An 11,960-nucleotide genomic window follows, 5' to 3' on the forward strand; every position below is an offset into this window, starting at 1 on the left:
CAAATACCTAACCCCACCCCACAGTTCCCCTAAGCCTGAACCATCAAGTAATTGCCAGAAAATTGTGCTAAATGTTAAATATAAATCTAAATGCTAAATATAAATCTAAATGTATATTGCATATTTAACATTTAGATTTATATTTAACATTTAGATTTATATTTAGCATTTGGATTTATATTTAACATTTATATTTATATTTAAAATTTAGATTTAGAATCAATATTTAGATTTAGATTTAACATTTAGATTTATATTTAGCATTTGGATTTAACAATTATCTTAACTTAAAGGTGGAGTAGGACATGTTATTTTGATGCATTTTTCTCAATCACGAGCAAAAAGCAATGTATACATCGATAGGGAGTAATACACAAAGTGATCTAACACTGAGATGAGAAATCTCAGTTGTCTTTGTCAGCAGCTAGAATGCAATAAGTTTGTCCAATCATTCATTCGCCACCGAGGGCAATGATTGGCTGACCTGCCGGATGACCTGTGACCTGCCGAAAGACACACCTACTGTTTACCGGAGTGCATGTGACCTGACTGAGATAGTCACCTCGCAGGCTGTTCACAAACACAGAACATCTGAGAAACATGTCAGAGAGAGAAACCAACGATTTAGCTCAACTTCTGCCCTCAAGTTCTGCCGCTACACAGAGCAAGAAGAGGAAGACTGTGATGGAAAAGGAGACGACTTAAAAACACTGGATGAAGATACAAACACGAGTCAATATTTGGGCTGCATTTCAGCGACGGCTGAAGGATTAGAAGGGTCTCTAAAGCGACGCCATGGTTGCTGATTTTCTAATGGACAGGTAATCATGTCATTTCATTTGTCTTTGTGTTCATGGTTTTGTTCATCTATGAGACAGCTAGCGGTTAATGGCCGGCTAACGGCTTGTAGCTATGTTTATAGAGACCTGTATACAGTCTGTTAGCTGGTAGCTCTTTATTAGACTTGTGTACAGTATGTTAGCTGGTAGCTCTTCTGTTGCTCTTTATCAGACCTGTATACAGTCTGTTAGCTGCTAGCTCTTCAGTTGCTCTGTATCAGCATGAATGGGGTGTTGTACAAAGTCTACATGCCGTCTTGTCTGTGTTGTCATAGCTACAAGAAGGAAACATGGACGTCCACACCGTTAAAACACGGGACGCAGAGGCTTCCCCCCCCCCCCAGCTGTTTCATGTGTATGGAGTCCCCCTCTGACCGGTGGGTCCCCCTCTGACTGGTGGGTCCCCCTCTGACCGGTGAGTTTCAGGCCCAATAAGAACTCCATGAACATGAACGTTGCTTTGACCACTGCTTGCGTGGAGGTATAAATACTGCTCTGCTTTTTATTAGGAGCTATTTTTGATTTACGTACGCAGAAGGTTTTTTTTAGTGTCCGCACGAAATAAAATCCAAACCATTCTCTTTCACTTCACATGATCTGCATGCTAATTCACAACCTGAGACCACAGCAGGACAGACAGACACCATACAGACTAAAGAGATGAGAGACAAAAAAGTTTGGCTGATAAAAAATCCTGTGAATGTTAGCTGCTTCTCTAAAAGCTTGGTTTGGTGAAGGAAAGCATGAATAAAAGTGTTCAACAAGGAATCAAATACACAGAATAATTGTATTAATAATCTGTGGGCACTGTCTTCCTCTCCAAAGAGGGAGAGAGCACATTTTGACATCACTTGTGACAGGCTGAGTTATTATTGGAGGGGCTCAGTGTCAGCTTGGTCTCTACCTGCAGCAGGTGTGCTGTGTGAACCAGTCTCCTCTTCATTGAGGATTTTTACCCCCCCAGTGTGCGTTAGTGACAAAGACACAACCGGGGACGTCTGTTTAATATTTCATGTTTGCAGTTTTTGCCGCCATTACAGTAAAAAGCTCTGCATCTATAGCTGGATTTAATCCAGTTTGGTGATACATCAGACACATTTAGTAAGTTTGGATCAACTCCTTGGCATCAAAGAGTGCCGTGAGCTGACTGTCACTGCAGGTGCATTCAGGGACTGTCGTAAAAGTGCAATGCAGACCTGTATTTTGCGATCATGGCATCTTTATTTGAATCAAGAGAATCAGATATAGTGTTCACATGAAGAATGTTTTCTTTTGACTTTTTTTGCAGGCTAGATTATTTAAATTAAGATATTACAAAAGCAAAAGTGTTGAAAGAGTGAAATGTTGCCAATTTTAATACTTTGTAAAACCCTGATACCAATATCTGATCGACTACATGAATTATTTAAAAATAGATAGATAGATTGTTGTGGCAAAGTAGGGAAGGATAACTTTGGCCAAAGTAGAATACTCCAACAGGAAGCTTGCCCTGCTGTCAGCCTATGCTGCCAACTCATTTGACACAAACTTTACAACAGGCTTACTTCAGTCATGCTGGAATGTAAAGATTATGCGTTTATAGTCGGAGGTGATTTTAATGCGGTGTGGGATCCGGCTCTTGACCGATCCAGAGGCTCGGAGTTGCCCGATCATAAGCAGGCTTCTGCTGCCTTGCAAGCGTGAGCCATTAACACGGGGCTAGTCGATCTGTGGCGCACGGTTAAACCTTCGCTCAAAGACTTTTCTTTTTCCTCTTCAAGACATAAAACATTCTCTAGAATTGATTGTTTTTGCCTCCCCCCATCTTTTTGAAAGCTATAATGTCTCTTTGCTGCCAATTGCTCTGTCTGACCATAAAGATATCTCTCTTAGCATATCATTTAATAACCTCTCCTTACACATGCCCAGATGATGATTTTAATACAATGTTGCTGAAGAGTGGTGACTTTTGTAAGCAATTTAGGGAAAACCTCACTGAATTTTTAGGATTTAATGTGGGTTCAGTTGCAGACCCCAGAATTCTATGGGATGCTGTTAAGGGCTTTATTAGGAGCTACACTACACTGTTTGCATCAAATCTATGTGAAGCGCGCCTCTCCAAACTCGAAAAACTGGTAAAAACATATGTTTTCCTGGATGCCTCACTCCAATTAAACTACACTGAACAATTAGAATTACAGCTGAAGGCAGTAAAGATAGAAATCAACTCCATTAGCAGACAACGCTCTGAGTTTCAGATACATAGGACAAGGCAACATTATTATTTTCACGGTTCTAGACCTAGTCGTTTACTGGCCATGAAAATACGTGCTAGTGAACAATTTACAGATATTCCTTGTATTAAGACCAAGCATTGGAAGATCACAACTGACCCCAAAAGGATTAATGATACATTTAGGTCCTTTTATGCAGATCTTTATAGCTTGGAAGTAACATTTGATAAAACAAAATATGACTCCTTTCTATGCGGGGTGGACCTCCCATGTTTAACAGAGGCTGACGCTAACAACTTAGCTGAACCCATCACTCTGGCAGAACTTATAAGCGCAGTCTGCGACAGATGTAAATTAGCTTTAAGCTTACTCTGGTACAATGCATCAAATGGTGACATTTATGTTAAATATTGTACATGGTCCCTTTACAAATAAATCAAATAAATCAAAATAAATGCAGAGGGGTAAGGCACCTGGTTGGGACGGTATACCACCGGAGGTTAACCTGACTTTCTGGGACCTTCTAGGTCCCCTGCTGCTATATATGGTTCAATATTCGTTAGAGCAGGGTGGCTTTTCCAGCAATGTCAATACAGCTCTCATTTCCCTACTTATAAAGAAAGATAAAGATCCAAGTGATTGTAGCAGCTGCAGACCTTTAAGTTTACTGTGCGCTAATCTTACAATCTAGTCTAGTCCAATCATTGTCAAGGTACTGTATGCAGCACCATCTGCTATGATTATGACCGGAAGAACTTGCTCTTCCTCTTTTCCTGTTGCAAGATCTTCAAGGCAGGGCTGTCCCTTGAGCCCAGGGCTCTTTGCTTTATCCCTGGAGCCGCTGGCTCAGTTGATAAGACAATCATGGAATATTAGCCCTATAGCCATCAGAGGCACCTCTCATCACATATCCCTCTATACGGATGATGTCCTGATTTTCATGCACAATCCTTCATCGTCAGTAGCACACCTTCTTAAGGTAATAGAGGAGTTTGGTGGTTTATCATGCTTTAGGATCAACTAGCCCAAGTCAGCCTTTCTACCTCTCAATGAACCTCCAAAATCCACTGCTCTTCCAGCAAACATCCCTGTAGTTGGAAACTTCATATATCTTGGAGTTGAGATATTTCCCACTTTAAACTAGATTGTAAAGTATAATTATAAAAACACATTAGACAAGGTTCTAAAGGATCTCAGTAGATGGTCATTTATTGGCGGGCATGGCTTATCGGGTGATTTTAGCCCTGCCCATATTCTGGGCAAAAATCTTCAAAGTTTCAGCCCCTTAAACCTGTATAATCTAGAAACATGTTATCTTGTAGGGTGGTGTATCATACCCTGACCTACAAAAAAGCCTTGCGGATCCATGTCGTAAAACCAACAGGAAGTCCAAATTTGCCATTTCCTGGTTATTTCTCTGAACTAGGAAGTGGATGTTGAACAGCTATATCTCAAAGACCGTTGAACATTTCTGCATCATTTGCATTGTTGAGATGATTGTCTTGATGTGTGTCAAAAAAACAGGGAATTTTCTTCAGAGGGTGTGGTCACTTTGAGGTGGCAAATTTTGATTTTGACATTTTGTCTTGCCATAACATTTTAAACTGTTCTAGCTCAGCCATACCTCAACATCACTACAAAAATGCTTGTGCTTGTTAGGGGTCCTGGCCTGAACACATGGATCATTGAAAATCTTTTGAAACTTATAGGGCCACCAACTGGCAACAGGAAGTTACTGTTTCCAAAAAAATACTGTCAAATCCTACTTGGTTTGCCAAATTCTCCTCAAAGTTGTTTCGAGGCTTCCTAAGACTTTGCCCCAACCCCCGTTAAGCACTTAAGCCTACGCCAAAAGCTGTCACCATAGCAATTTTTTTAACACCATTAAACAGGAAATGGTTTTTAGTGAGCCTAAAATACTTGTACAGTGACCAAATGTGGCACAAAGAAGCTGTCAGAGTAAGATGAACACATTATGGGGAAATAATCCTTAGCCTGAGTATGATACTCAACGGGCATGGATGCAGAGGCTTTTAATACTATGACATCTGAAAGACAGGGATTTCTTTCAGCTGTTTTCTGGTGTGATACTTGGAATCATTTCTCTAACAGGGAGGATCCAATTTACATAAAAGTAGAGAATATGACACTAAAATAATATCTAGTGCTTAATTAATTGTGTCCTAGAGCACAAAGACTGACAAAAAGGTCACAAAATGCATCTAAACTGCATAGAGACTGAGGCATGCTGAGTGACAGCTGCTGATTTCAGTACCACGGACAGGGTTGAATTTGTCCCTTCAACCAACAACTGTTGTGATTTTCCCTGTATATCAAGTTAATTCAGATTCATTCAGTGATGCAGGTATTGTAATCATCTGTATATTTTACTGTCCACAAAACTAAACATTACATGAACGTTCCTGTACTGTGTTGTATAGTTTTGAGGCATACTGTGACTTTTTTGTCACCCCTTGTTTCATGATATTAATAGAGCACTAGATATTACATTACACTACATTATAATTTCTTATTCCTGGTCAGTGTGGATGATATTTGATTTAGATAACTGTTTATAGCCCTTACTACTACGTTCCAGGACTTTGGAAATTAGAATTAGGATTAGGAAATTGGAAGGTTAAATACTTTGTGAAAATTAGAAATCATTTAACAAACCTGCTGCTCATTAGCGATCAGCCTCATATAAAGTAAACAACACTCTTCTCGAGCTTCTCGAGAGATGCACGTTATAAACAGCTGATAAGTGTCTTGAAGACACCACAGCAGCAAAAGACTCTGCAACGGCTGAGAAGTCCAGAGGGCCCGTTCAATGCTGCTTGCAGCTGTAATTTATTTGTTGTAATTCTCTGAAAATGTCTTTTTGAATCAGACAGCCTCAATAATGACTGACTTGGTGTGTTGACTTTCCCAACCTATCCTTACTGATAATTTGCAAAAACTTTAAGTCATGTGGAGCTTGGTGTTTTGACATCATTAACAATCATTGGGTTATTGTTACTGACAGTATAAGATTTTAATATCAGCCTTATACTGACCTGAGAGTTTCCAGATTACAATAGGGAGCCTTCAATCCAGTAGACAGCAGCTCCAGTCCTGAATCCTGCAGGTCGTTGTAACTCAGGTCCACTTCTCTCAGACTGGAGGACTGTGAGCTGAGGACTGAGGACAGAGAAGCACAGCTTCTCTCTGACAGGTTACATCCACTCAGCCTGAAGAAGAATTAGTGATTAGCACAGACACAGTGTTTCATCTGTCATGAACAACATGTTTTTAATGTGTCATGTATCCACCTACAGAGCTTTGTTGGAGGCTTTGATCACTGGCAGCAGCCTCAGAAGAGCCTCCTCTGAAGCAGAGTATTTCTTCAGGTCAAACACGTCCAGATCTTCCTCTGAGGACAGTAAGATGAAGACCAGAGCTGACCACTGAGCAGGAGACAGTTTCTCTGTGGAGAGACGTCCTGATCTCAGGGACTGTTGGATCTGCTCCTCTAGAGAACGATCATTCAGTTCATTCAGACAGTGGAACAGGTTGATGCTTCTCTCTGCAGACAGATCCTCGCTGATCTTTGTCTTGATGTACTGGACTGTTTCCTGATCGGTCTGTGAGCTACTTCCTGTTTGTGTCAGCAGACCCCTCAGGAGGATCTGATTGGTCTGCAGTGAAAGACCCAGGAGGAAGCGCAGGAACAAGTCCAGGTGTCCGTTTGGACTCTGTAAGGCCTGGTCCACAACACTCTGATGGAGACGTGTCAGTTTAGGTTTGTCTCTAAAGATTTTAGAGATCGGGGACGGTTTTTTTTCTTCTTCCATCAGGCTGGTGAAGGTCAGATGGACATGAAGAGCAGCCAGAAACTCCTGAACGCTCAGGTGGATGAAGCAGAACACCTGGTCCTGGTACAGTCCTCTCTCCTCTCTGAAGATCTGTGTGAACACTCCTGAGTACACTGAGGCTTCCTTGATCTTGATGCCACACTCTGTCAGGTCGGACTCATAGAAGATCAGGTTTCCATTCAGCAGCTGATCAAAAGCCAGTTTTCCCAGAGACTGGATCATCTCCCTACTCTCTGGACTCCAGAGTTGATCAGTCTCAGCTCCTCCATCATACTTGATGCTCTTCAGTTGGGACTGGACCACCAGGAAGTGGATGTACATCTCAGTCAGGGTCCTTGGCAGCTCTCCTCCCTCTCTGGTCCTCAGCACATCCTCCAGAACTGTAGCAGTGATCCAGCAGAAGACCGGGATGTGGCACATGATGTGGAGGCTTCGGGATGTCTTGATGTGGGAGATGATTCTGCTTGCCTGCTCCTGGTCTCTGGATCTCTTCCTGAAGTACTCCTCCTTCTGAGGATCAGTGAACCCTCTGACCTCTGTCACCATGTCAACACACTCAGGAGGGATCTGATTGGCTGCTGCAGGTCGTGTGGTGATCCAGAGGCGAGCAGAGGGGAGCAGGTTCCCCCTGATGAGGTTTGTCAGCAGCACATCCACTGAGGTGGACTCTGTAGCATCAGTCAGGATCTGATTGTTGTGGAAGTCCAGAGGAAGTCGACACTCATCCAGACCGTCAAAGATGAACACAACCTGGAACTCTTCAAACCTGCAGAGTCCTGCTTCTCTGGTCTGAGTAAAGAAGTGATGAACAAGTTCCACCAAGCTGAACTTTCTCTCTCTCAGCACATTCAGCTCTCTGAAAGTGAAGGGGAATGTGAACTGGATGTCCTGGTTGGCTTTGTCTTCAGCCCAGTCCAAAGTGAACTTCTGTGTTAAGACTGTTTTCCCGATGCCAGCCACTCCCTTTGTCAGCACTACTCTGATTGGTTGATCTCTTCCAGGTGAGCCTTTAAAGATGTCTTCTTGTCTTATGGTGGTCTCTGGTCTGTGTGGTGTCCTGGATGCTGCTTCAATCTGTCTGACCTCATGTTCAGCACTGACCTCTCCAGTCCCTCCCTCTGTGATGTAGAGCTCTGTGTAGATCTGGTTCAGAAGGGTTGGGTTTCCTGCTTTAGCGATCCCCTCAAACACACACTGGAACTTCTCCTTCAGGTGAGACTTCAGTTCACGTCTGCACTCTGGAACAACAGTTCCTGAAAGAACAAAAGAGAAATGTGATGAATGATCTGAAGCTACAATCAGTCTGATGAATTTACACTTTCAGACATCAGGATGGATTTGATTCTCCTCCTCTCTGAACTCTCTTCATCAGCTGTGAACACTTTCTCACAGCTCATAGATGTGATACAAATGTGTGCATCATATTAACAGCAGAGTTTGAAATGTAAACCTCTCCCATGTTGTCTCCATTTCCTCTCTCCATCATGTTAAATGTGTTCAAATCCTCTTACTGCTCTGCAGACAGTCAGCCAGCTCCTCCTGCTTCATTCTCCTCAGGAAGTGCAGAGTGATCTCTAGAAAGGCCTCTCTGCTCCTCCTCTGCTCTTCATCCTCATCCTCCCTCTGACTCGCTAAGCATTCTGGGTAATCTGGACTCAGAGCTCTCTGGATCTCCTTCAGCTCTGTCTTTACAAAACTGATGATGTTCTCCTGGAGCAGCTGGAGCAGAACAAAACAGAACATCAGATCATCTGTGACAGACAGAGAGCCTGCAGGTCTGCAGAGTCCAGCATGGAGACTGGATCACAATGCTGCTTCAGGACTTAGTCTGTGGATGGTCCGGTCTTCTACAAATCAAGTTTCACTTAAATGAACTTCCTGTTGGAGAAATCTCCTGGTGTGCTTTCATCCAGAAAAAGTCTGCAGTGACTTTAGACCTGATGTGTTTATTAGAATGAAGCTGAAAGCAGCAGCTGTCATTAACATGAAGCAAAGTGTTTCTGTTGTTAAGACCTCAAACTGGACTCACTTTGTGAACTCTGCTGCCAAAGTCTGAGTCTGTGTGAGAGCAGCATGACCTCTGACCTCTGACTGTGTGCAGCTCAGAAATGTAAGGCTTCATTCAATCAGTCAAACACTGAGTGTGAAGATAATTCAGGCAGAGATGATGTTTGCAGTGTGATCAGGAAACAGAACCATCCAAACAGAATGAGTGTGTGCTCTGATTCTCAGGAGGAGCTGTGTTTGTACATTTACTCACCATCAATATGGAGTCCAGCTGTGTTTGATGCTGCTGGGCAGACTGACCAATGGGAGCCTCTGATCTCTGACCTCTGTGGAACAAATATAATATCATGTAGTGTATATAATATAATGACACACAGTGTTGATGTGATAGATTCTATGTAGTGGATCCTGGTAGAAACACTGCTGGATCCTCCTACAAACACAGGACACACATGAAGATACTACATGCTGAGTACAGTTCTTTCTGCCTCCAATCCTGTTTACTGTGTTGATCCTGATAGAAACACAACCAGTGACTAATGTTCACCTTCACAGAGAAAACACCAACCACAGTTACAAATGTTTCACACACAACAACAGGAAGTTCACTTTGAGAGTCTTACCTTTCACCAGCACTCATCTCTACAGATTTTAAGTCATCGAATCGACACAAAGACCCGTCACTCTTTAAGGACACACAGCTGGGTCCAGGTCCAGGAGAGTCTGGTTGCTGATGTTGGACTCTGACAGAATCACAAACACTGATGAACAAACATGAACTCTGAAAATCTTCCAGGTTTGAGTGCTGCTGAAATTTACTACAAACTTTTATAATGTTTGATTCTGAAAAAAACTCTGTGATCGATTATTACTTTGGACCATCAGACTGACGTCCAACTTTGAAGTCATCAGGTAGATCCTTAGACCAATCACTCTTTATGGACACACAGCTGGGCCCTGGTCCAGGTCTAGCTGCAGGTCTCTTATCTTTGGTACTGAAAGAGTCATAAACACCAAAAATAGTTAAAGAACTCTTCAAGTTTTATAAAAAGGGTCTCTGAGTATTGTAGATCAAAGATGGTTAAAGGGATTGTGACAGAAATGTCCCTCAGGGGGACACTTTGACTTTTTTGAGGACGACGGACACAAACCTTTAACATTCTTACATTTTATCAGCAGACTGACGTCCATCTTTGAAGTCATCAGGTAGATCCTTAGACCAATCACTCTTTATGGACACGCAGCTGGGTCCAGACAGACAGACAGACAGACAGACAGACAGACAGACAGACAGACAGACAGACAGACAGAGAGAGAAAGAGAGAAAGAGAGAGAGAGAGAGAGAGAGAGAGAGAGAGAGAGAGAGAGGGAGGGAGGGAGAGAGTGGTGTGAGTACTGAGCTCTGACATGGAGCAGAGTCATGGACAGGTAGAGATCCTCATCTCACCTCTGAGCTTCATGTTCCCCACACAGAGTGCCTTTAGAGGGAGGGGCTCCCTCCTCTCCGTCCTCACACTGATTCATAGCAGAGCCTCCACCTTCACACAAACACAACAACATGTTCATCATTACAACAAGCTTTACACCACAGGACACACATTAGTTCTCATTGCTCTCAGTAACATGACACAGATATTCAGGACTCACACAGACCTTGTTGGAGCCCCAAACAGAACCTGATGAGCCCAAACACAGCCCCCACCCTCTCCCATAAACACACTATGGAGATCTCTTAGATGGAAGCATGGGTACTAGCAACCTACTGGGCATTGCTGCCTGCTGCACTTCACCGGAGCCACACGACCAGCTGCAGGGTCATCAGCTGGGATCCACCCTTCACAGATGTTTAACCCCTTTGGTCCCAGAACATCTCCAGGTGGTGGGGCAGCAGTAGGAACGTCTCCCTAATATTTTCTTACAGTAGTATTGTATATTATTACCTAAATGGCAGAAAAACAAACTGTACGATACTGAGACATCCCCCTTAGAAATGGTATCTTACAAAGTTTCCATATAGGCTGTGTGTTTACATTTCTCTGCCAGGAAGTCATACTGTCTGATATGAATTCATTAAACAAACACTTAAATATTGTTAATATTAAAAAACAAATTTTCAACAGAAACCTGAGGAAACTGGAAATCCAGGAAAATAACAAACCTGACAAAACTGCATTTACTGGCAGAATAAAATATTTACATACATGTTGGAGCATTAGCATTAGCGTGTTTTTGTGTGTGTTTGAACCTCTCTGTAAAGTGTCCTTGAGTGCTTAGAAAGGCGCTTTTAAATAAAATGTATTATTATTATTATTATATAATATTATTATTTTTTTTTATTTTCATATATACAGTTATGCCCGAAATTATTTATACCCCTGGCAAATTTTCACTAAAAGTTACTTCTATACAACCAGCAAGGTTTTTCTTGATTGGAAATGACAAGGGCGTCTCCCTGAAGATAATAAGACGATGTACAAGAGGCATCATTGTGGAAAAATATATTTCTTAGCTTTTATTTACATTTGAACGAAAAGTGGCATGTCCAAAATTATTCATACCCTTTGCAAACTGTCACAGTCTGTGGGAAAATCCAAAGTTCTATACCATTCCAATAGTCCAAGCTGTTCTAAAGCATCCTAATGACCCTGATTCATTGGGAACAGCTGTTTATATCAACTCAACAGGTGAAAAACAGCAGCTCTCTGCAGGTGGTTTGTGGACAATCATGGCTAAGACAAAGGAGCTCTCTGAGGACCTGGGGTTGCTCCTTGTGGATGCTCACAAGTTAGGAAAGGGCTATAAGGCCATATCTAAATGTTTTCAAGTTCCAGTGGCTACAGTGCAAAGTGTTATTGAAAAATACAAGACGTTCCACACTGTGGAAAATCTCAGAGAATGTGGTTGGAAGCCAAAAGTGACACCTGTGCTGGCCAGGAGGATAGTGAGAGAGGTGAAAAAGAATCCACCAAGATCACCACCAAAGCCATCCTGGTGAATCTGGGCTCTGCTGGTGGCATCGTCTCAAGGCAGACAGTCCAACAGACACT

General features: G+C 42.4%; 2 protein-coding genes across 5 annotated transcripts in view; both read right to left on the reverse strand.

Annotated features, from left to right (window-relative positions):
- Positions 1-8,458, reverse strand: part of LOC117824125 (NLR family CARD domain-containing protein 3-like) — a 35,435-nt gene extending 26,977 nt beyond the window's left edge. For all 4 annotated transcript variants that reach the window (XM_034699521.1, XM_034699519.1, XM_034699518.1 and 1 more), the window contains exons 1-3: positions 8,418-8,458; positions 6,368-8,159; positions 6,109-6,282 (exon numbers count right to left, since the gene is read on the reverse strand). In XM_034699521.1, coding sequence (XP_034555412.1) covers positions 6,109-6,282; positions 6,368-8,159; positions 8,418-8,454 — 2,003 coding nt within the window. In that variant the 5' untranslated portion in view covers positions 8,455-8,458. The remainder of the gene's footprint in view (positions 1-6,108; positions 6,283-6,367; positions 8,160-8,417) is intronic.
- LOC117824123 (NACHT, LRR and PYD domains-containing protein 12-like) overlaps positions 1-10,626 on the reverse strand; it is a 114,955-nt gene extending 104,329 nt beyond the window's left edge. Inside the window, exons 1-4 of the mRNA XM_034699517.1 lie at positions 10,361-10,626; positions 10,080-10,157; positions 9,786-9,908; positions 9,537-9,656 (exon numbers count right to left, since the gene is read on the reverse strand). Coding sequence (XP_034555408.1) covers positions 9,537-9,656; positions 9,786-9,908; positions 10,080-10,157; positions 10,361-10,482 — 443 coding nt within the window. The 5' untranslated portion in view covers positions 10,483-10,626. The remainder of the gene's footprint in view (positions 1-9,536; positions 9,657-9,785; positions 9,909-10,079; positions 10,158-10,360) is intronic.
- Positions 10,627-11,960: the final 1,334 nt, after the last annotated feature.

This window comes from Notolabrus celidotus, chromosome 13 (genome assembly GCF_009762535.1).
Source record: "Notolabrus celidotus isolate fNotCel1 chromosome 13, fNotCel1.pri, whole genome shotgun sequence".
NCBI classification, from domain to species: Eukaryota; Metazoa; Chordata; class Actinopteri; order Labriformes; family Labridae; genus Notolabrus; species Notolabrus celidotus.